Genomic DNA, 21,954 nt, shown 5'->3' on the forward strand with positions numbered 1-21,954 from the left:
TTAAAACACACCTGCTTTAAGATAGGAAGCTTATTCTTGAGAAGATGTAGCATCTTGGTTAAGTTGGTTAAGTTGTCAAGCTTGAAGCAATCTTACTTCCTTTTCAGCATTTAGATGAGATTCTTAATCTCACAATTGCACTATCAGTAGGGCTGGAACAATGGCAAATTTGAGTTTGCACACAGGTAAAACACCTGCTTTAAGATAGGAAGCTTATTCTTGAGAAGACAAAAACAATGTACTGCTGAGAGTTGAACTCTGGATCTCCTGTTTACAAGACAGGCGCTTTAACCAACTAAGCCACAGCACCACATGTTCCATAGGTGAATATTTATTATTCTGCTTTTTCCGGAAACTGCTATGAAAATTTGTAGCATCTAATGTGTAATTCCACTGGTTTTAATTTGTAATGCTTGAGCCCATCCTATATTCTCTAAAGAAAGTTATTTCATCTGATTCCTTTTAGAGCATTTCAAAAGCAAAATTTTTTTTTTTACTCAAATTCCACTGGTTTTAATTTGTAATGCTTGAAGCCATCCTATATTCTCTAAAGAAACTTATTTCATCTAATTCCTTTTAGAGCATTTCAAAAGCAGAAAGTTTTTTTCTCTCAATTACACTTTATTAGTGCTTTGGGAAAGACATGTTTGATGTCAAACAAAAGTGAAAGTCCTCTTTTTCGGCTAACAGCCCCAAACTGACATGAAGAAAGGAAAGCACTGCTGACATTCGAAATCAAGATTTTCTGTTTACTAAACAGGCTCTTTGACCAACTTGTCTACATCACAAAAAGATGTGATATATTGGAAAGACTGCTTAGAGAGTCAGGTGCGGAAAGTGGAGGCATTTCAAAATAAAATCCATTGGTTAAGTTGTCAAGCTTGAAGCAATCTTACTTCCTTTTCAGCATTTAGATGAGATTCTTAATCTCACAATTGCACTATCAGTAGGGCTGGAACAATGGCAAATTTGAGTTTGCACACAGGTAAAACACACCTGCTTTAAGATAGGAAGCTTATTCTTGAGAAGATGAAAACAAGGTACTGCTGAGAGTTGAACTCAGGATCTCCTGTTTACAAGACAGGCGCTTTAACCAACTAAGCCACAGCACTACATGTTCCATAGGTGAATATTTATTATTCTGCTTTTTCCGAAAACTGCTATGAAAATTTGTAGCATCTAATGTGTAATTCCACTGGTTTTAATTTGTAATGCTTGAGCCCATCCTATATTCTCTAAAGAAAGTTATTTCATCTGATTCCTTTTAGAGCATTTCAAAAGCAAAATTTTTTTTTTTACTCAAATTCCACTGGTTTTAATTTGTAATGCTTGAAGCCATCCTATATTCTCTAAAGAAACTTATTTCATCTAATTCCTTTTAGAGCATTTCAAAAGCAGAAAGTTTTTTTCTCTCAATTACACTTTATTAGTGCTTTGGGAAAGACATGTTTGATGTCAAACAAAAGTGAAAGTCCTCTTTTTCGGCTAACAGCCCCAAACTGACATGAAGAAAGGAAAGCACTGCTGACATTCGAAATCAAGATTTTCTGTTTACTAAACAGGCTCTTTGACCAACTTGTCTACATCACAAAAAGATGTGATATATTGGAAAGACTGCTTAGAGAGTCAGGTGCGGAAAGTGGAGACATTTCAAAATAAAATCCATTGGTTAAGTTGTCAAGCTTGAAGCAATCTTACTTCCTTTTCAGCATTTAGATGAGATTCTTAATCTCACAATTGCACTATCAGTAGGGCTGGAACAATGGCAAATTTGAGTTTGCACACAGTTAAAACACACCTGCTTTAAGATAGGAAGCTTATTCTTGAGAAGATGTAGCATCTTGGTTAAGTTGGTTAAGTTGTCAAGCTTGAAGCAATCTTACTTCCTTTTCAGCATTTAGATGAGATTCTTAATCTCACAATTGCACTATCAGTAGGGCTGGAACAATGGCAAATTTGAGTTTGCACACAGGTAAAACACCTGCTTTAAGATAGGAAGCTTATTCTTGAGAAGACAAAAACAATGTACTGCTGAGAGTTGAACTCTGGATCTCCTGTTTACAAGACAGGCGCTTTAACCAACTAAGCCACAGCACCACATGTTCCATAGGTGAATATTTATTATTCTGCTTTTTCCGGAAACTGCTATGAAAATTTGTAGCATCTAATGTGTAATTCCACTGGTTTTAATTTGTAATGCTTGAGCCCATCCTATATTCTCTAAAGAAAGTTATTTCATCTGATTCCTTTTAGAGCATTTCAAAAGCAAAATTTTTTTTTTTACTCAAATTCCACTGGTTTTAATTTGTAATGCTTGAAGCCATCCTATATTCTCTAAAGAAACTTATTTCATCTAATTCCTTTTAGAGCATTTCAAAAGCAGAAAGTTTTTTTCTCTCAATTACACTTTATTAGTGCTTTGGGAAAGACATGTTTGATGTCAAACAAAAGTGAAAGTCCTCTTTTTCGGCTAACAGCCCCAAACTGACATGAAGAAAGGAAAGCACTGCTGACATTCGAAATCAAGATTTTCTGTTTACTAAACAGGCTCTTTGACCAACTTGTCTACATCACAAAAAGATGTGATATATTGGAAAGACTGCTTAGAGAGTCAGGTGCGGAAAGTGGAGGCATTTCAAAATAAAATCCATTGGTTAAGTTGTCAAGCTTGAAGCAATCTTACTTCCTTTTCAGCATTTAGATGAGATTCTTAATCTCACAATTGCACTATCAGTAGGGCTGGAACAATGGCAAATTTAAGTTTGCACACAGGTAAAACACACCTGCTTTAAGATAGGAAGCTTATTCTTGAGAAGATGAAAACAAGGTACTGCTGAGAGTTGAACTCAATATCTCCTGTTTACAAGACAGGCGCTTTAACCAACTAAGCCACAGCACTACATGTTCCGTAGGTGAATATTTATTATTCTGCTTTTTCCGAAAACTGCTATGAAAATTTGTAGCATCTAATGTGTAATTCCACTGGTTTTAATTTGTAATGCTTGAGCCCATCCTATATTCTCTAAAGAAAGTTATTTCATCTGATTCCTTTTAGAGCATTTCAAAAGCAAAATTTTTTTTTTTACTCAAATTCCACTGGTTTAAATTTGTAATGCTTGAAGCCATCCTATATTCTCTAAAGAAACTTATTTCATCTAATTCCTTTTAGAGCATTTCAAAAGCAGAAAGTTTTTTTCTCTCAATTACACTTTATTAGTGCTTTGGGAAAGACATGTTTGATGTCAAACAAAAGTGAAAGTCCTCTTTTTCGGCTAACAGCCCCAAACTGACATGAAGAAAGGAAAGCACTGCTGACATTCGAAATCAAGATTTTCTGTTTACTAAACAGGCTCTTTGACCAACTTGTCTACATCACAAAAAGATGTGATATATTGGAAAGACTGCTTGGAGAGTCAGGTGCGGAAAGTGGAGGCATTTCAAAATAAAATCCATTGGTTAAGTTGTCAAGCTTGAAGCAATCTTACTTCCTTTTCAGCATTTAGATGAGATTCTTAATCTCACAATTGCACTAACAGTAGGGCTGGAACAATGGCAAATTTAAGTTTGCACACAGGTAAAACACACCTGCTTTAAGATAGGAAGCTTATTCTTGAGATGATGAAAACAAGGTACTGCTGAGAGTTGAACTCAGGATCTCCTGTTTACAAGACAGGCGCTTTAACCAACTAAGCCACAGCACCACATGTTCCGTTGGTGAATATTTATTATTCTGCTTTTTCCAAAAACTGCAATGAAAATTTGTAGCATCTAATGTGTAATTCCACTGGTTTTAATTTGTAATGCTTGAGCCCATCCTATATTCTCTAAAGAAAGTTATTTCATCTGATTCCTTTTAGAGCATTTCAAAAGCAAAATTTTTTTTTTTACTCAAATTCCACTGGTTTAAATTTGTAATGCTTGAAGCCATCCTATATTCTCTAAAGAAACTTATTTCATCTAATTCCTTTTAGAGCATTTCAAAAGCAGAAAGTTTTTTTCTCTCAATTACACTTTATTAGTGCTTTGGGAAAGACATGTTTGATGTCAAACAAAAGTGAAAGTCCTCTTTTTCGGCTAACAGCCCCAAACTGACATGAAGAAAGGAAAGCACTGCTGACATTCGAAATCAAGATTTTCTGTTTACTAAACAGGCTCTTTGACCAACTTGTCTACATCACAAAAAGATGTGATATATTGGAAAGACTGCTTGGAGAGTCAGGTGCGGAAAGTGGAGGCATTTCAAAATAAAATCCATTGGTTAAGTTGTCAAGCTTGAAGCAATCTTACTTCCTTTTCAGCATTTAGATGAGATTCTTAATCTCACAATTGCACTAACAGTAGGGCTGGAACAATTGCAAATTTGAGTTTGCACACAGGTAAAACACACCTGCTTTAAGATAGGAAGCTTATTCTTGAGAAGATGAAAACAAGGTACTGCTGAGAGTTGAACTCAGGATCTCCTGTTTACAAGACAGGCGCTTTAACCAACTAAGCCACAGCACCACATGTTCCATAGGTGAATATTTATTATTCTGCTTTTTCCGAAAACTGCTATGAAAATTTGTAGCATCTAATGTGTAATTCCACTGGTTTTAATTTGTAATGCTTGAGCCCATCCTATATTCTCTAAAGAAAGTTATTTCATCTGATTCCTTTTAGAGCATTTCAAAAGCAAAATTTTTTTTTTTACTCAAATTCCACTGGTTTTAATTTGTAATGCTTGAAGCCATCCTATATTCTCTAAAGAAACTTATTTCATCTAATTCCTTTTAGAGCATTTCAAAAGCAGAAAGTTTTTTTCTCTCAATTACACTTTATTAGTGCTTTGGGAAAGACATGTTTGATGTCAAACAAAAGTGAAAGTCCTCTTTTTCGGCTAACAACCCCAAACTGACATGAAGAAAGGAAAGCACTGCTGACATTCGAAATCAAGATTTTCTGTTTACTAAACAGGCTCTTTGACCAACTTGTCTACATCACAAAAAGATGTGATATATTGGAAAGACTGCTTAGAGAGTCAGGTGCGGAAAGTGGAGGCATTTCAAAATATAATCCATTGGTTAAGTTGTCAAGCTTGAAGCAATCTTACTTCCTTTTCAGCATTTAGATGAGATTCTTAATCTCACAATTGCACTATCAGTAGGGATGGAACAATGGCAAATTTGAGTTTGCACACAGGTAAAACACACCTGCTTTAAGATAGGAAGCTTATTCTTGAGAAGATGAAAACAAGGTACTGCTGAGAGTTGAACTCAGGATCTCCTGTTTACAAGACAGGCGCTTTAACCAACTAAGCCACAGCACCACATGTTCCATAGGTGAATATTTATTATTCTGCTTTTTCCGAAAACTGCTATGAAAATTTGTAGCATCTAATGTGTAATTCCACTGGTTTTAATTTGTAATGCTTGAGCCCATCCTATATTCTCTAAAGAAAGTTATTTCATCTGATTCCTTTTAGAGCATTTCAAAAGCAAAATTTTTTTTTTTACTCAAATTCCACTGGTTTTAATTTGTAATGCTTGAAGCCATCCTATATTCTCTAAAGAAACTTATTTCATCTAATTCCTTTTAGAGCATTTCAAAAGCAGAAAGTTTTTTTCTCTCAATTACACTTTATTAGTGCTTTGGGAAAGACATGTTTGATGTCAAACAAAAGTGAAAGTCCTCTTTTTCGGCTAACAGCCCCAAACTGACATGAAGAAAGGAAAGCACTGCTGACATTCGAAATCAAGATTTTCTGTTTACTAAACAGGCTCTTTGACCAACTTGTCTACATCACAAAAAGATGTGATATATTGGAAAGACTGCTTAGAGAGTCAGGTGCGGAAAGTGGAGGCATTTCAAAATAAAATCCATTGGTTAAGTTGTCAAGCTTGAAGCAATCTTACTTCCTTTTCAGCATTTAGATGAGATTCTTAATCTCACAATTGCACTATCAGTAGGGCTGGAACAATGGCAAATTTGAGTTTGCACACAGTTAAAACACACCTGCTTTAAGATAGGAAGCTTATTCTTTAGAAGATGTAGCATCTTGGTTAAGTTGGTTAAGTTGTCAAGCTTGAAGCAATCTTACTTCCTTTTCAGCATTTAGATGAGATTCTTAATCTCACAATTGCACTATCAGTAGGGCTGGAACAATGGCAAATTTGAGTTTGCACACAGGTAAAACACCTGCTTTAAGATAGGAAGCTTATTCTTGAGAAGACAAAAACAATGTACTGCTGAGAGTTGAACTCTGGATCTCCTGTTTACAAGACAGGCGCTTTAACCAACTAAGCCACAGCACCACATGTTCCATAGGTGAATATTTATTATTCTGCTTTTTCCGGAAACTGCTATGAAAATTTGTAGCATCTAATGTGTAATTCCACTGGTTTTAATTTGTAATGCTTGAGCCCATCCTATATTCTCTAAAGAAAGTTATTTCATCTGATTCCTTTTAGAGCATTTCAAAAGCAAAATTTTTTTTTTTACTCAAATTCCACTGGTTTTAATTTGTAATGCTTGAAGCCATCCTATATTCTCTAAAGAAACTTATTTCATCTAATTCCTTTTAGAGCATTTCAAAAGCAGAAAGTTTTTTTCTCTCAATTACACTTTATTAGTGCTTTGGGAAAGACATGTTTGATGTCAAACAAAAGTGAAAGTCCTCTTTTTCGGCTAACAGCCCCAAACTGACATGAAGAAAGGAAAGCACTGCTGACATTCGAAATCAAGATTTTCTGTTTACTAAACAGGCTCTTTGACCAACTTGTCTACATCACAAAAAGATGTGATATATTGGAAAGACTGCTTAGAGAGTCAGGTGCGGAAAGTGGAGGCATTTCAAAATAAAATCCATTGGTTAAGTTGTCAAGCTTGAAGCAATCTTACTTCCTTTTCAGCATTTAGATGAGATTCTTAATCTCACAATTGCACTATCAGTAGGGCTGGAACAATGGCAAATTTAAGTTTGCACACAGGTAAAACACACCTGCTTTAAGATAGGAAGCTTATTCTTGAGAAGATGAAAACAAGGTACTGCTGAGAGTTGAACTCAATATCTCCTGTTTACAAGACAGGCGCTTTAACCAACTAAGCCACAGCACTACATGTTCCATAGGTGAATATTTATTATTCTGCTTTTTCCGAAAACTGCTATGAAAATTTGTAGCATCTAATGTGTAATTCCACTGGTTTTAATTTGTAATGCTTGAGCCCATCCTATATTCTCTAAAGAAAGTTATTTCATCTGATTCCTTTTAGAGCATTTCAAAAGCAAAATTTTTTTTTTTACTCAAATTCCACTGGTTTAAATTTGTAATGCTTGAAGCCATCCTATATTCTCTAAAGAAACTTATTTCATCTAATTCCTTTTAGAGCATTTCAAAAGCAGAAAGTTTTTTTCTCTCAATTACACTTTATTAGTGCTTTGGGAAAGACATGTTTGATGTCAAACAAAAGTGAAAGTCCTCTTTTTCGGCTAACAGCCCCAAACTGACATGAAGAAAGGAAAGCACTGCTGACATTCGAAATCAAGATTTTCTGTTTACTAAACAGGCTCTTTGACCAACTTGTCTACATCACAAAAAGATGTGATATATTGGAAAGACTGCTTGGAGAGTCAGGTGCGGAAAGTGGAGGCATTTCAAAATAAAATCCATTGGTTAAGTTGTCAAGCTTGAAGCAATCTTACTTCCTTTTCAGCATTTAGATGAGATTCTTAATCTCACAATTGCACTAACAGTAGGGCTGGAACAATGGCAAATTTAAGTTTGCACACAGGTAAAACACACCTGCTTTAAGATAGGAAGCTTATTCTTGAGATGATGAAAACAAGGTACTGCTGAGAGTTGAACTCAGGATCTCCTGTTTACAAGACAGGCGCTTTAACCAACTAAGCCACAGCACCACATGTTCCGTTGGTGAATATTTATTATTCTGCTTTTTCCAAAAACTGCAATGAAAATTTGTAGCATCTAATGTGTAATTCCACTGGTTTTAATTTGTAATGCTTGAGCCCATCCTATATTCTCTAAAGAAAGTTATTTCATCTGATTCCTTTTAGAGCATTTCAAAAGCAAAATTTTTTTTTTTACTCAAATTCCACTGGTTTTAATTTGTAATGCTTGAAGCCATCCTATATTCTCTAAAGAAACTTATTTCATCTAATTCCTTTTAGAGCATTTCAAAAGCAGAAAGTTTTTTTCTCTCAATTACACTTTATTAGTGCTTTGGGAAAGACATGTTTGATGTCAAACAAAAGTGAAAGTCCTCTTTTTCGGCTAACAACCCCAAACTGACATGAAGAAAGGAAAGCACTGCTGACATTCGAAATCAAGATTTTCTGTTTACTAAACAGGCTCTTTGACCAACTTGTCTACATCACAAAAAGATGTGATATATTGGAAAGACTGCTTAGAGAGTCAGGTGCGGAAAGTGGAGGCATTTCAAAATATAATCCATTGGTTAAGTTGTCAAGCTTGAAGCAATCTTACTTCCTTTTCAGCATTTAGATGAGATTCTTAATCTCACAATTGCACTATCAGTAGGGATGGAACAATGGCAAATTTGAGTTTGCACACAGGTAAAACACACCTGCTTTAAGATAGGAAGCTTATTCTTGAGAAGATGAAAACAAGGTACTGCTGAGAGTTGAACTCAGGATCTCCTGTTTACAAGACAGGCGCTTTAACCAACTAAGCCACAGCACCACATGTTCCATAGGTGAATATTTATTATTCTGCTTTTTCCGAAAACTGCTATGAAAATTTGTAGCATCTAATGTGTAATTCCACTGGTTTTAATTTGTAATGCTTGAGCCCATCCTATATTCTCTAAAGAAAGTTATTTCATCTGATTCCTTTTAGAGCATTTCAAAAGCAAAATTTTTTTTTTTACTCAAATTCCACTGGTTTTAATTTGTAATGCTTGAAGCCATCCTATATTCTCTAAAGAAACTTATTTCATCTAATTCCTTTTAGAGCATTTCAAAAGCAGAAAGTTTTTTTCTCTCAATTACACTTTATTAGTGCTTTGGGAAAGACGTGTTTGATGTCAAACAAAAGTGAAAGTCCTCTTTTTCGGCTAACAGCCCCAAACTGACATGAAGAAAGGAAAGCACTGCTGACATTCGAAATCAAGATTTTCTGTTTACTAAACAGGCTCTTTGACCAACTTGTCTACATCACAAAAAGATGTGATATATTGGAAAGACTGCTTAGAGAGTCAGGTGCGGAAAGTGGAGGCATTTCAAAATAAAATGCATTGGTTAAGTTGTCAAGCTTGAAGCAATCTTACTTCCTTTTCAGCATTTAGATGAGATTCTTAATCTCACAATTGCACTATCAGTAGGGCTGGAACAATGGCAAATTTGAGTTTGCACACAGGTAAAACACACCTGCTTTAAGATAGGAAGCTTATTCTTGAGAAGATGTAGCATCTTGGTTAAGTTGTCAAGCTTGAAGCAATCTTACTTCCTTTTCAGCATTTAGATGAGATTCTTAATCTCACAATTGCACTATCAGTAGGGCTGGAACAATGGCAAATTTGAGTTTGCACACAGGTAAAAAACCTGCTTTAAGATAGGAAGCTTATTCTTGAGAAGACAAAAACAATGTACTGCTGAGAGTTAAACTCTGGATATCCTGTTTACAAGACAGGCGCTTTAACCAACTAAGCCACAGCACCACATGTTCCATAGGTGAATATTTATTATTCTGCTTTTTCCGAAAACTGCTATGAAAATTTGTAGCATCTAATGTGTAATTCCACTGGTTTTAATTTGTAATGCTTGAGCCCATCCTATATTCTCTAAAGAAAGTTATTTCATCTGATTCCTTTTAGAGCATTTCAAAAGCAAAATTTTTTTTTTTACTCAAATTCCACTGGTTTTAATTTGTAATGCTTGAAGCCATCCTATATTCTCTAAAGAAACTTATTTCATCTAATTCCTTTTAGAGCATTTCAAAAGCAGAAAGTTTTTTTTCTCTCAATTACACTTTATTAGTGCTTTGGGAAAGACATGTTTGATGTCAAACAAAAGTGAAAGTCCTCTTTTTCGGCTAACAGCCCCAAACTGACATGAAGAAAGGAAAGCACTGCTGACATTCGAAATCAAGATTTTCTGTTTACTAAACAGGCTCTTTGACCAACTTGTCTACATCACAAAAAGATGTGATATATTGGAAAGACTTCTTAGAGAGTCAGGTGCGGAAAGTGGAGGCATTTCAAAATAAAATCCATTGGTTAAGTTGTCAAGCTTGAAGCAATCTTACTTCCTTTTCAGCATTTAGATGAGATTCTTAATCTCACAATTGCACTATCAGTAGGGCTGGAACAATGGCAAATTTGAGTTTGCACACAGGTAAAACACACCTGCTTTAAGATAGGAATCTTATTCTTGAGAAGATGTAGCATCTTGGTTAAGTTGGTTAAGTTGTCAAGCTTGAAGCAATCTTACTTCCTTTTCAGCATTTAGATGAGATTCTTAATCTCACAATTGCACTATCAGTAGGGCTGGAACAATGGCAAATTTGAGTTTGCACACAGGTAAAAAACCTGCTTTAAGATAGGAAGCTTATTCTTGAGAAGACAAAAACAATGTACTGCTGAGAGTTGAACTCTGGATCTCCTGTTTACAAGACAGGCGCTTTAACCAACTAAGCCACAGCACCACATGTTCCATAGGTGAATATTTATTATTCTGCTTTTTCCGAAAACTGCTATGAAAATTTGTAGCATCTAATGTGTAATTCCACTGGTTTTAATTTGTAATGCTTGAGCCCATCCTATATTCTCTAAAGAAAGTTATTTCATCTGATTCCTTTTAGAGCATTTCAAAAGCAAAATTTTTTTTTTTACTCAAATTCCACTGGTTTTAATTTGTAATGCTTGAAGCCATCCTATATTCTCTAAAGAAACTTATTTCATCTAATTCCTTTTAGAGCATTTCAAAAGCAGAAAGTTTTTTTTCTCTCAATTACACTTTATTAGTGCTTTGGGAAAGACATGTTTGATGTCAAACAAAAGTGAAAGTCCTCTTTTTCGGCTAACAGCCCCAAACTGACATGAAGAAAGGAAAGCACTGCTGACATTCGAAATCAAGATTTTCTGTTTACTAAACAGGCTCTTTGACCAACTTGTCTACATCACAAAAAGATGTGATATATTGGAAAGACTGCTTAGAGAGTCAGGTGCGGAAAGTGGAGGCATTTCAAAATAAAATCCATTGGTTAAGTTGTCAAGCTTGAAGCAATCTTACTTCCTTTTCAGCATTTAGATGAGATTCTTAATCTCACAATTGCACTATCAGTAGGGCTGGAACAATGGCAAATTTGAGTTTGCACACAGGTAAAACACACCTGCTTTAAGATAGGAAGCTTATTCTTGAGAAGACAAAAACAATGTACTGCTGAGAGTTGAACTCTGGATCTCCTGTTTACAAGACAGGCGCTTTAACCAACTAAGCCACAGCACCACATGTTCCATAGGTGAATATTTATTATTCTGCTTTTTCCGAAAACTGCTATGAAAATTTGTAGCATCTAATGTGTAATTCCACTGGTTTTAATTTGTAATGCTTGAGCCCATCCTATATTCTCTAAAGAAAGTTATTTCATCTGATTCCTTTTAGAGCATTTCAAAAGCAAAATTTTTTTTTTTACTCAAATTCCACTGGTTTTAATTTGTAATGCTTGAAGCCATCCTATATTCTCTAAAGAAACTTATTTCATCTAATTCCTTTTAGAGCATTTCAAAAGCAGAAAGTTTTTTTTCTCTCAATTACACTTTATTAGTGCTTTGGGAAAGACATGTTTGATGTCAAACAAAAGTGAAAGTCCTCTTTTTCGGCTAACAGCCCCAAACTGACATGAAGAAAGGAAAGCACTGCTGACATTCGAAATCAAGATTTTCTGTTTACTAAACAGGCTCTTTGACCAACTTGTCTACATCACAAAAAGATGTGATATATTGGAAAGACTGCTTAGAGAGTGCGGAATCGGCGTTATCTTCCGGACGAAGATTATATAATTTCTTATAGTAGTCAAGGAATGCCCGCTCCATGTGCTCAGGAGTTTGCGAGCTGAACCCTTGTTCATTCTTGATTGAGTTAATCAGCGTACGTGACTGCTGCTTCCTTAGTTGCGATAACATTAATTTGGATGCTTTGTCTCCATGGACGTACATTCTGTTTTTCCATGTTGCATAGAGCTTAGCAGATCTCGAGTTTAATATGTCTTTAAGTTGCTGTCTTTTTTGTTGCAGCTTCTCTAAGCTATGTTGATCTATTTTATGTTTATGTGTAAGCTCCAGCTGTGATATACTATCATAAAGATCAAGGATTTCTTTTTGTTGCAGTTTATTTAGAAAGGAAGTGATAGATATCAACTCCCCTCTGACAACTGACTTATGTGCTTCCCATAGTATCTGTGAGGAAATTTCTGGTGAAGCATTTTGCTCAAAATATTGGGAAAGCACTTTGTTTATACGTGTCTGTACCTCGGTACTTCCAAGTACTGACTCATTGAGCCGCCATACTCTATGTCGGGGAAAGGCTTTAGATAATGAGAATTTTAACAAAACCGAAGAGTGATCGGAATAAATATTCGGGATTATTTTCGCCTGTTGTATATTGGCAAGCATTTTACTGGATATAAAAATATAGTCTAAACGGTGGTAAGATTTATGAGGGTGGGAGTAGAAGGTGTAGTCTCGGTCAGAGGGGTTTAGATATCTCCATGTGTCAATCAATTGTAGAGATCCCAATTGTGACTTTATTCTGTAAAGATCTTTAGGTGAGAGCGAACTTTTCTGTTTAGTCGTGTCTAGCAAAGGCTCTAATGCAACATTCAAGTCCCCACCCACTATCAATGCACCCTCTCTAAAGCCATCAATTTTTTTCAGTGTTGAGAGTACCCATCTCAATAGTTTTTTATTTGGTGCGTATAAACTGCACAATGTTACAAGGGCACCGTTTAGTAGACCTTTGACAAAGATGTAACGACCCTGAGGGTCCGCCATAGTTTCTCTTAGCTGGAAGGGCACTCCCCTTGCCACTGCTATTGACACTCCTCTGGAACCGGACTGGGTGGTTGTCGCATGAAACCATTTATCATAAATCGAGCTTTCAAAGGAGGGCAATTTATCCGGTTTGAAGTGCGTTTCCTGAATAAGCAATACTGCTGCCTGCTGTTTTTTGAATAGTTGTAATGTGTGGCGTCTAGTGTTTGGAGAGTTCAGCCCATGTGCGTTAAAAGAGATGAATGTGTGTACCTTATCCGAATCCATCATGTTTCTGTACACAGCAGCATCCTTGCAGCTCACGACGGAGACGAATCCTTGTGCCTATAGGAGTGGGGAGGGGGTCTAGGACAAGTAGACCAGACGAAAGAAAGAAAAGGGTAGAGAAAACAAAAAGGTAAAGAGGGGGAGAACACAATATTAACATTATCCATGTTATTAAGTTGCACAATATCATTGACCAATATGCCAACGTACCATAGTTACCTACTGACATTGTTTCATAGAATGCCAGCTTGAGGAAAATTCCAATCAACCTTATAAACTAAATATGAAATATGAAATGCTCCATTCTAGGAGAATGCCCAGTTTGGGCTGTAACTAAATCTAGGTTGAAACCTTACAACGAATTATTGGATAGATGTGGCAGCAGTGCTTACCCATATTTGGAAAAGCACGCCAACCCCATCAGATTTGCTTCAACCACATTCAATACCCCAACTGGGGTAGACACCAAGAAAACTTAACTGCAAAATCTGGGTCTAACCCAAAGATCAAGTATTGTCTCTGGAGTCCTTAGGAAGCGAGGTCTTTGTCAGCTTCCTTTTCAGCCTTTGTGATTTTGGCGTCAGGGCTATCTGCCACGCCGGGTCATCTGGCAGCGGGTGCAATAGGGTCGCCGAATGGAAGGACTCCAGGTCCGGGTAGGCCTCCAGCTCAATCCCCAAGGACTCACATGCCTCTTTGATGTCTTGTGATGTTCTTGCTGAGATACCTTTGTCTCCATTTGTGATATGTACTCCAAACGGGAACAACCATCTAAAACGGACGCCTTTTTTTATCAATGCTTCAGTGAACGGTTTCAAGATCCTCCGCTTCCTGAGAGTGCTAGCCGATAAATCCTGGAAAAGTTTAATTTGTGAGCCTTCATACGAGATCTCCTGCGCCTCCCGCGCTCTGCGAAGAACTAAGTCTTTTGCTCGATAATCGAGGAAGCGACAGATCACATCTCGTGGAGTTTCCCCTTGAGAAGGCCTCGGACGCAATGCTCTGTGTACTCTCACCAGTTCGATTTCCTGCGGATCTGATTCATTAAGTAGTTCTTTGAATATCTCTTGTGTTGCTTTCCATAACGCCTCAAAGGCCACCGTTTCAGAAAGGCCTTTAACTCTTATGTTGTTACGACGTTCTCTGTTCTCATGATCTTCTAGCACCGTGTGAATTGTATGTAGTTGGAGTTCATGGACTTTTAAAGAGTCTAGTACAGCGTTCGAACTTTGCGTCATGGCAACTTGCGAATTTTCCAATGTCTCAAGTCTGTGGCCTTGAAGTTTTAGGTCGTGTTTTATCTCTGCAAGTTCTTGTCCTATTGGCTCAAGAGCTTTAGACAATATACGTTTGATGAACGAACGAGTGACTAAGGCCTCTCTCGCTGTGCTGCCCGTGTCAGAGTCACTCTCCGGTTCAGAATCTGAATCTCCTAATGAGGTCAAATCACGAAGCTTGGATGGTTTAAGAGAATCTGACGGAACCGTTTGTTTTTTAAGAAAGTCATCCATGTCTGTTTGCGTAGTGGACTTTGTAGGTTTGGGCATGCTCTTTTGCGTTTTTACGCTGGATCTCCCCATTTTTGCAGTTATCTAAAGCAGAGAAGAATAGAGCAGTTTGAAGATTAGAATTCCTCTCGCTGGCTATGAATTTAGCTAATGTTCCATTTTATGCCCAATCTTATAAGTGATAAACAATGGAAAGAGATGTCGTTCTGGCTCTGGTCACTAGATGGCAGTCTATAACCACTTTCTGCTGGTTTTCCAGAGAATCCTCTCTTATATCCATTCAGCTAGGTATAACATGGGTTAATTAGAAAGCAAATAAGGGGGGGATGAAAGATGTAGGGACAGCACTGGTGGGGGGGGAGCGCTTAATACAGATCTAAGGCTCCTTATATTACTCCCTTCTCTCCTCGCACCCCTCGGGTCAGACAGTCTCAGGCCCCCACTTGATTAATTGATTATCTCCTTTATTGCTACGGAGTTAGGGAGAATGACCATGCTCTCCTGGTCCTCTGTCCCCTGAATCAGACCCCTCTGCTTAAGACACTCCGTCACCTTGCTTCTGTTATTTCAGTGTTACCTCAGCTCCCGGAGACGCTTGAATCCCTCAGATCTCTCTCACTGATTGCAGAGAGGGGAGGAGGCTGAAGCGTGCCGCTGCACGTCTATTCTAGGTCCCAGGCCGCGTGTCTTCTGCAAACCTGACGGGACTATTTTCAATGCTGCGGCGTGATACACACTCTCTGTAGCCGTCCCCCAGCTATGAGAATAGTAGCGATTTTATGTGTCCTGGTCAGGGGGTTTCGCAATGGTACCTTATTTGCAGGGGAGGGTTAGCTCCGGGGTCTCTCTTATCTGACAGCCTTAGGTCAGGGGTGAAGTCCTCTGCCCGAGGCGATGGTGCTGTTAGCAGTATATCCTTCCGCCACTCCGGCAATCTCCCGCCTGCAGGGCCTCAGTTAGATGAATCCCTTCTTTATCCCGAACGTGACTTGCCACCCAGGGTCTATGCGATCCAGTGGGGTCCTGGTTTGGGTTGTAATGCGGGGATGGTATAAAAAGAAGGCTCTGGTGATATTAGAGCCCCTTTTGGTGTATTTGTCCGGGAGCTCAGGTTTCCTGCTTCTTGCTCCACCAACGTTTTCCACTGGTTTTAATTTGTAATGCTTGAAGCCATCCTATATTCTCTAAAGAAACTTATTTCATCTAATTCCTTGTAGAGCATTTCAAAAGCAGAAAGTTTTTTTCTCTCAATTACACTTTATTAGTGCTTTGGGAAAGACATGTTTGATGTCAAACAAAAGTGAAAGTCCTCTTTTTCGGCTAACAGCCCCAAACTGACATGAAGAAAGGAAAGCACTGCTGACATTCGAAATCAAGATTTTCTGTTTACTAAACAGGCTCTTTGACGAACTTGTCTACATCACAAAAAGATGTGATATATTGGAAAGACTGCTTGGAGAGTCAGGTGCGGAAAGTGGAGGCATTTCAAAATAAAATCCATTGGTTAAGTTGTCAAGCTTGAAGCAATCTTACTTCCTTTTCAGCATTTAGATGAGATTCTTAATCTCACAATTGCACTATCAGTAGGGCTGGAACAATGGCAAATTTGAGTTTGCACACAGGTAAAACATACCTGCTTTAAGATAGGAAGCTTATTCTTGAGAAGACGAAAACAAGGTACTGCTGAGAGTTGAACTCAGGATCTCCTGTTTACAAGACAGGCGCTTTAACCAACTAAGCCACAGCACCATATGTTCCATAGGTGAATATTTATTATTCTGCTTTTTCCGAAAAATTTGAGTTTGCACACAGGTAAAACACACCTGCTTTAAGATAGGAAGCTTATTCTTGAGAAGATGAAAACAAGGTACTGCTGAGAGTTGAACTCAGGATCTCCAGTTTACAAGACAGGCACTTTAACCAACTAAGCCACAGCACCACATGTTCCATAGGTGAATATTTATTATTCTGCTTTTTCCGAAAACTGCTATGAAAATTTGTAGCATCTAATGTGTAATTCCACTGGTTTTAATTTGTAAAGCTTGAGCCCATCCTATATTCTCTAAAGAAAGTTATTTCATCTGATTCCTTTTAGAGCATTTCAAAAGCAAAATTTTTTTTTTTACTCAAATTCCACTGGTTTTAATTTGTAATGCTTGAGCCCATCCTATATTCTCTAAAGAAAGTTATTTCATCTGATTCCTTTTAGAGCATTTCAAAAGCAAAATTTTTTTTTTTACTCAAATTCCACTGGTTTTAATTTGTAATGCTTGAAGCCATCCTATATTCTCTAAAGAAACTTATTTCATCTAATTCCTTTTAGAGCATTTCAAAAGCAGAAAGTTTTTTTCTCTCAATTACACTTTATTAGTGCTTTGGGAAAGACATGTTTGATGTCAAACAAAAGTGAAAGTCCTCTTTTTCGGCTAACAGCCCCAAACTGACATGAAGAAAGGAAAGCACTGCTGACATTCGAAATCAAGATTTTCTGTTTACTAAACAGGCTCTTTGACCAACTTGTCTACATCACAAAAAGATGTGATATATTGGAAAGACTGCTTAGAGAGTCAGGTGCGGAAAGTGGAGGCATTTCAAAATAAAATCCATTGGTTAAGTTGTCAAGCTTGAAGCAATCTTACTTCCTTTTCAGCATTTAGATGAGATTCTTAATCTCACAATTGCACTATCAGTAGGGCTGGAACAATGGCAAATTTGAGTTTGCACACAGGTAAAACACAGCTGCTTTAAGATAGGAAGCTTATTCTTGAGAAGATGAAAACAAGGTACTGCTGAGTTGAACTCAGGATCTCCTGTTTACAAGACAGGCGCTTTAACCAACTAAGCCACAGCACCACATGTTCCGTTGGTGAATATTTATTATTCTGCTTTTTCCAAAAACTGCTATGAAAATTTGTAGCATCTAATGTGTATTTCCACTGGTTTTAATTTGTAATGCTTGAGCCCATCCTATATTCTCTAAAGAAAGTTATTTCATCTGATTCCTTTTAGAGCATTTCAAAAGCAAAATTTTTTTTTTTACTCAAATTCCACTGGTTTTAATTTGTAATGATTGAAGCCATCCTATATTCTCTAAAGAAACTTATTTAATCTAATTCCTTTTAGAGCATTTCAAAAGCAGAAAGTTTTTTTCTCTCAATTACACTTTATTAGTGCTTTGGGAAAGACATGTTTGATGTCAAACAAAAGTGAAAGTCCTCTTTTTCGGCTAACAGCCCCAAACTGACATGAAGAAAGGAAAGCACTGCTGACATTCGAAATCAAGATTTTCTGTTTACTAAACAGGCTCTTTGACCAACTTGTCTACATCACAAAAAGATGTGATATATTGGAAAGACTGCTTAGAGAGTCAGGTGCGGAAAGTGGAGGCATTTCAAAATAAAATCCATTGGTTGTCAAGCTTGAAGCAATCTTACTTCCTTTTCAGCATTTAGATGAGATTCTTAATCTCACAATTGCACTCTCAGTAGGGCTGGAACAATGGCAAATTTGAGTTTGCACACAGGTAAAACAACTGCTTTAAGATAGGAAGCTTATTCTTGAGAAGACAAAAACAAGGTACTGCTGAGAGTTGAACTCAGGAACTCCTGTTTACAAGACAGGCGCTTTAACCAACTAAGCCACAGCACCACATGTTCCATAGGTGAATATTTATTATTCTGCTTTTTCCGAAAAATTTGAGTTTGCACACAGGTAAAACACACCTGCTTTAAGATAGGAAGCTTATTCTTGAGAAGATGAAAACAAGGTACTGCTGAGAGTTGAACTCAGGATCTCCAGTTTACAAGACAGGCGCTTTAACCAACTAAGCCACAGCACCACATGTTCCATAGGTGAATATTTATTATTCTGCTTTTTCCGAAAACTGCTATGAAAATTTGTAGCATCTAATGTGTAATTCCACTGGTTTTAATTTGTAAAGCTTGAGCCCATTCTATATTCTCTAAAGAAAGTTATTTCATCTGATTCCTTTTAGAGCATTTCAAAAGCAAAATTTTTTTTTTTACTCAAATTCCACTGGTTTTAATTTGGAATGCTTGAGCCCATCCTATATTCTCTAAAGAAAGTTATTTCATCTGATTCCTTTTAGAGCATTTCATAAGCAAAATTTTTTTTTTTACTCAAATTCCACTGGTTTTAATTTGTAATGCTTGAAGCCATCCTATATTCTCTAAAGAAACTTATTTCATCTAATTCCTTTTAGAGCATTTCAAAAGGAGAAAGTTTTTTTCTCTCAATTACACTTTATTAGTGCTTTGGGAAAGACATGTTTGATGTCAAACAAAAGTGAAAGTCCTCTTTTTCGGCTAACAGCCCAAACTGATATGAAGAAAGGAAAGCACTGCTGACATTCGAAATCAAGATATTCTGTTTACTAAACAGGCTCTTTGACCAACTTGTCTACATCACAAAAAGATGTGATATATTGGAAAGACTGCTTAGAGAGTCAGGTGCGGAAAGTGGAGGCATTTCAAAATAAAATCCATTGGTTAAGTTGTCAAGCTTGAAGCAATCTTACTTCCTTTTCAGCATTTAGATGAGATTCTTAATCTCACAATTACACTATCAGTAGGGCTGGAACAATGGCAAATTTGAGTTTGCACACAGGTAAAACACACCTGCTTTAAGATAGGAAGCTTATTCTTGAGAAGATGTAAACAAGGTACTGGTGAGTTGAACTCAGGATCTCCTGTTTACAAGACAGGCGCTTTAACCAACTAAGCCACAGCACCACATGTTCCGTTGGTGAATATTTATTATTCTGCTTTTTCCAAAAACTGCTATGAAAATTTGTAGCATCTAATGTGTAATTCCACTGGTTTTAATTTGTAATGCTTGAGCCCATCCTATATTCTCTAAAGAAAGTTATTTCATCTGATTCCTTTTAGAGCATTTCAAAAGCAACATTTTTTTTTTTACTCAAATTCCACTGGTTTTAATTTGTAATGCTTGAAGCCATCCTATATTCTCTAAAGAAACTTATTTCATCTAATTCCTTTTAGAGCATTTCAAAAGCAGAAAGTTTTTTTCTCTCAATTACACTTTATTAGTGCTTTGGGAAAGACATGTTTGATGTCAAACAAAAGTGAAAGTCCTCTTTTTCGGCTAACAGCCCCAAACTGACATGAAGAAAGGAAAGCACTGCTGACATTCGAAATCAAGATTTTCTGTTTACTAAACAGGCTCTTTGACCAACTTGTCTACATCACAAAAAGATGTGATATATTGGAAAGACTGCTTAGAGAGTCAGGTGCGGAAAGTGGAGGGATTTCAAAATAAAATCCATTGGTTAAGTTGTCAAGCTTGAAGCAATCTTACTTCCTTTTCAGCATTTAGATGAGATTCTTAATCTCACAATTGCACTATCAGTAGGGCTGGAACAATGGCAAATTTGAGTTTGCACACAGGTAAAACACAGCTGCTTTAAGATAGGAAGCTTATTCTTGAGAAGATGAAAACAAGGTACTGCTGAGTTGAACTCAGGATCTCCTGTTTACAAGACAGGCGCTTTAACCAACTAAGCCACAGCACCACAAGTTCTGTTGGTGAATATTTATTATTCTGCTTTTTCCAAAAACTGCTATGAAAATTTGTAGCATCTAATGTGTATTTCCACTGGTTTTAATTTGTAATGCTTGAGCCCATCCTATATTCTCTAAAGAAAGTTATTTCATCTGATTCCTTTTAGAGCATTTCAAAAGCAAAATTTTTTTTTTTACTCAAATTCCACTGGTTTTAATTTGTAATGATTGAAGCCATCCTATATTCTCTAAAGAAACTTATTTAATCTAATTCCTTTTAGAGCATTTCATAAGCAAAATTTTTTTTTTTACTCAAATTCCACTGGTTTTAATTTGTAATGCTTGAAGCCATCCTATATTCTCTAAAGAAACTTATTTCATCTAATTCCTTTTAGAGCATTTCAAAAGGAGAAAGTTTTTTTCTCTCAATTACACTTTATTAGTGCTTTGGGAAAGACATGTTTGATGTCAAGCAAAAGTGAAAGTCCTCTTTTTCGGCTAACAGCCCCAAACTGACATGAAGAAAGGAAAGCACTGCTGACATTCGAAATCAAGATTTTCTGTTTACTAAACAGGCTCTTTGACCAACTTGTCTACATCACAAAAAGATGTGATATATTGGAAAGACTGCTTAGAGAGTCAGGTGCGGAAAGTGGAGGCATTTCAAAATAAAATCCATTGGTTAAGTTGTCAAGCTTGAAGCAATCTTACTTCCTTTTCAGCATTTAGATGAGATTCTTAATCTCACAATTGCACTATCAGTAGGGCTGGAACAATGGCAAATTTGAGTTTGCACACAGGTAAAACACACCTGCTTTAAGATAGGAAGCTTATTCTTGAGAAGACAAAAACAATGTACTGCTGAGAGTTGAACTCTGGATCTCCTGTTTACAAGACAGGCGCTTTAACCAACTAAGCCACAGCACCACATGTTCCATAGGTGAATATTTATTATTCTGCTTTTTCCGAAAACTGCTATGAAAATTTGTAGCATCTAATGTGTAATTCCACTGGTTTTAATTTGTAATGCTTGAGCCCATCCTATATTCTCTAAAGAAAGTTATTTCATCTGATTCCTTTTAGAGCATTTCAAAAGCAAAATTTTTTTTTTTACTCAAATTCCACTGGTTTTAATTTGTAATGCTTGAAGCCATCCTATATTCTCTAAAGAAACTTATTTCATCTAATTCCTTTTAGAGCATTTCAAAAGCAGAAAGTTTTTTTTCTCTCAATTACACTTTATTAGTGCTTTGTGAAAGACATGTTTGATGTCAAACAAAAGTGAAAGTCCTCTTTTTCGGCTAACAGCCCCAAACTGACATGAAGAAAGGAAAGCACTGCTGACATTCGAAATCAAGATTTTCTGTTTACTAAACAGGCTCTTTGACCAACTTGTCTACATCACAAAAAGATGTGATATATTGGAAAGACTGCTTAGAGAGTCAGGTGCGGAAAGTGGAGGCATTTCAAAATAAAATCCATTGGTTAAGTTGTCAAGCTTGAAGCAATCTTACTTCCTTTTCAGCATTTAGATGAGATTCTTAATCTCATAATTGCACTATCAGTAGGGCTGGAACAATGGCAAATTTGAGTTTGCACACAGGTAAAACACACCTGCTTTAAGATAGGAAGCT

The 21,954-nt window shown here is 36.7% G+C and overlaps 1 protein-coding gene and 7 non-coding genes across 8 annotated transcripts; all 8 read right to left on the minus strand.

Annotated features, from left to right (window-relative positions):
• Window positions 1-3,627: 3,627 nt before the first annotated feature.
• On the minus strand, window positions 3,628-3,701 carry TRNAT-UGU (transfer RNA threonine (anticodon UGU)). Its single transcript has one exon. It is a non-coding gene; the product is annotated as a tRNA-Thr (tRNA).
• A 728-nt stretch (window positions 3,702-4,429) lies between these two features.
• Window positions 4,430-4,503, minus strand: TRNAT-UGU (transfer RNA threonine (anticodon UGU)). The gene has a single exon. It is a non-coding gene; the product is annotated as a tRNA-Thr (tRNA).
• A 728-nt stretch (window positions 4,504-5,231) lies between these two features.
• Window positions 5,232-5,305, minus strand: TRNAT-UGU (transfer RNA threonine (anticodon UGU)). Its single transcript has one exon. It is a non-coding gene; the product is annotated as a tRNA-Thr (tRNA).
• A 2,515-nt stretch (window positions 5,306-7,820) lies between these two features.
• Window positions 7,821-7,894, minus strand: TRNAT-UGU (transfer RNA threonine (anticodon UGU)). The gene has a single exon. It is a non-coding gene; the product is annotated as a tRNA-Thr (tRNA).
• Window positions 7,895-8,622: 728 nt separating this feature from the next.
• Window positions 8,623-8,696, minus strand: TRNAT-UGU (transfer RNA threonine (anticodon UGU)). The gene has a single exon. It is a non-coding gene; the product is annotated as a tRNA-Thr (tRNA).
• A 3,430-nt stretch (window positions 8,697-12,126) lies between these two features.
• Window positions 12,127-15,452, minus strand: LOC141067693 (uncharacterized). The gene is made up of 2 exons (XM_073558088.1): window positions 15,358-15,452; window positions 12,127-14,864 (listed from the first exon to the last, which is right to left on the minus strand). Exon 2 carries the CDS (start codon window positions 14,850-14,852, stop codon window positions 13,779-13,781), a length of 1,074 nt encoding a protein of 357 aa, XP_073414189.1. The 5' UTR covers window positions 14,853-14,864; window positions 15,358-15,452; the 3' UTR covers window positions 12,127-13,778.
• Window positions 15,453-16,455: 1,003 nt separating this feature from the next.
• On the minus strand, window positions 16,456-16,529 carry TRNAT-UGU (transfer RNA threonine (anticodon UGU)). Its single transcript has one exon. It is a non-coding gene; the product is annotated as a tRNA-Thr (tRNA).
• Window positions 16,530-18,354: 1,825 nt separating this feature from the next.
• TRNAT-UGU (transfer RNA threonine (anticodon UGU)) lies at window positions 18,355-18,428 on the minus strand. The gene has a single exon. It is a non-coding gene; the product is annotated as a tRNA-Thr (tRNA).
• Window positions 18,429-21,954: the final 3,526 nt, after the last annotated feature.

This window comes from Dendrobates tinctorius, unplaced genomic scaffold (assembly GCF_039654945.1).
Source record: "Dendrobates tinctorius isolate UK_male_01 unplaced genomic scaffold, ASM3965494v1 ptg000254l, whole genome shotgun sequence".
Classification (NCBI taxonomy): Eukaryota; Metazoa; Chordata; class Amphibia; order Anura; family Dendrobatidae; genus Dendrobates; species Dendrobates tinctorius.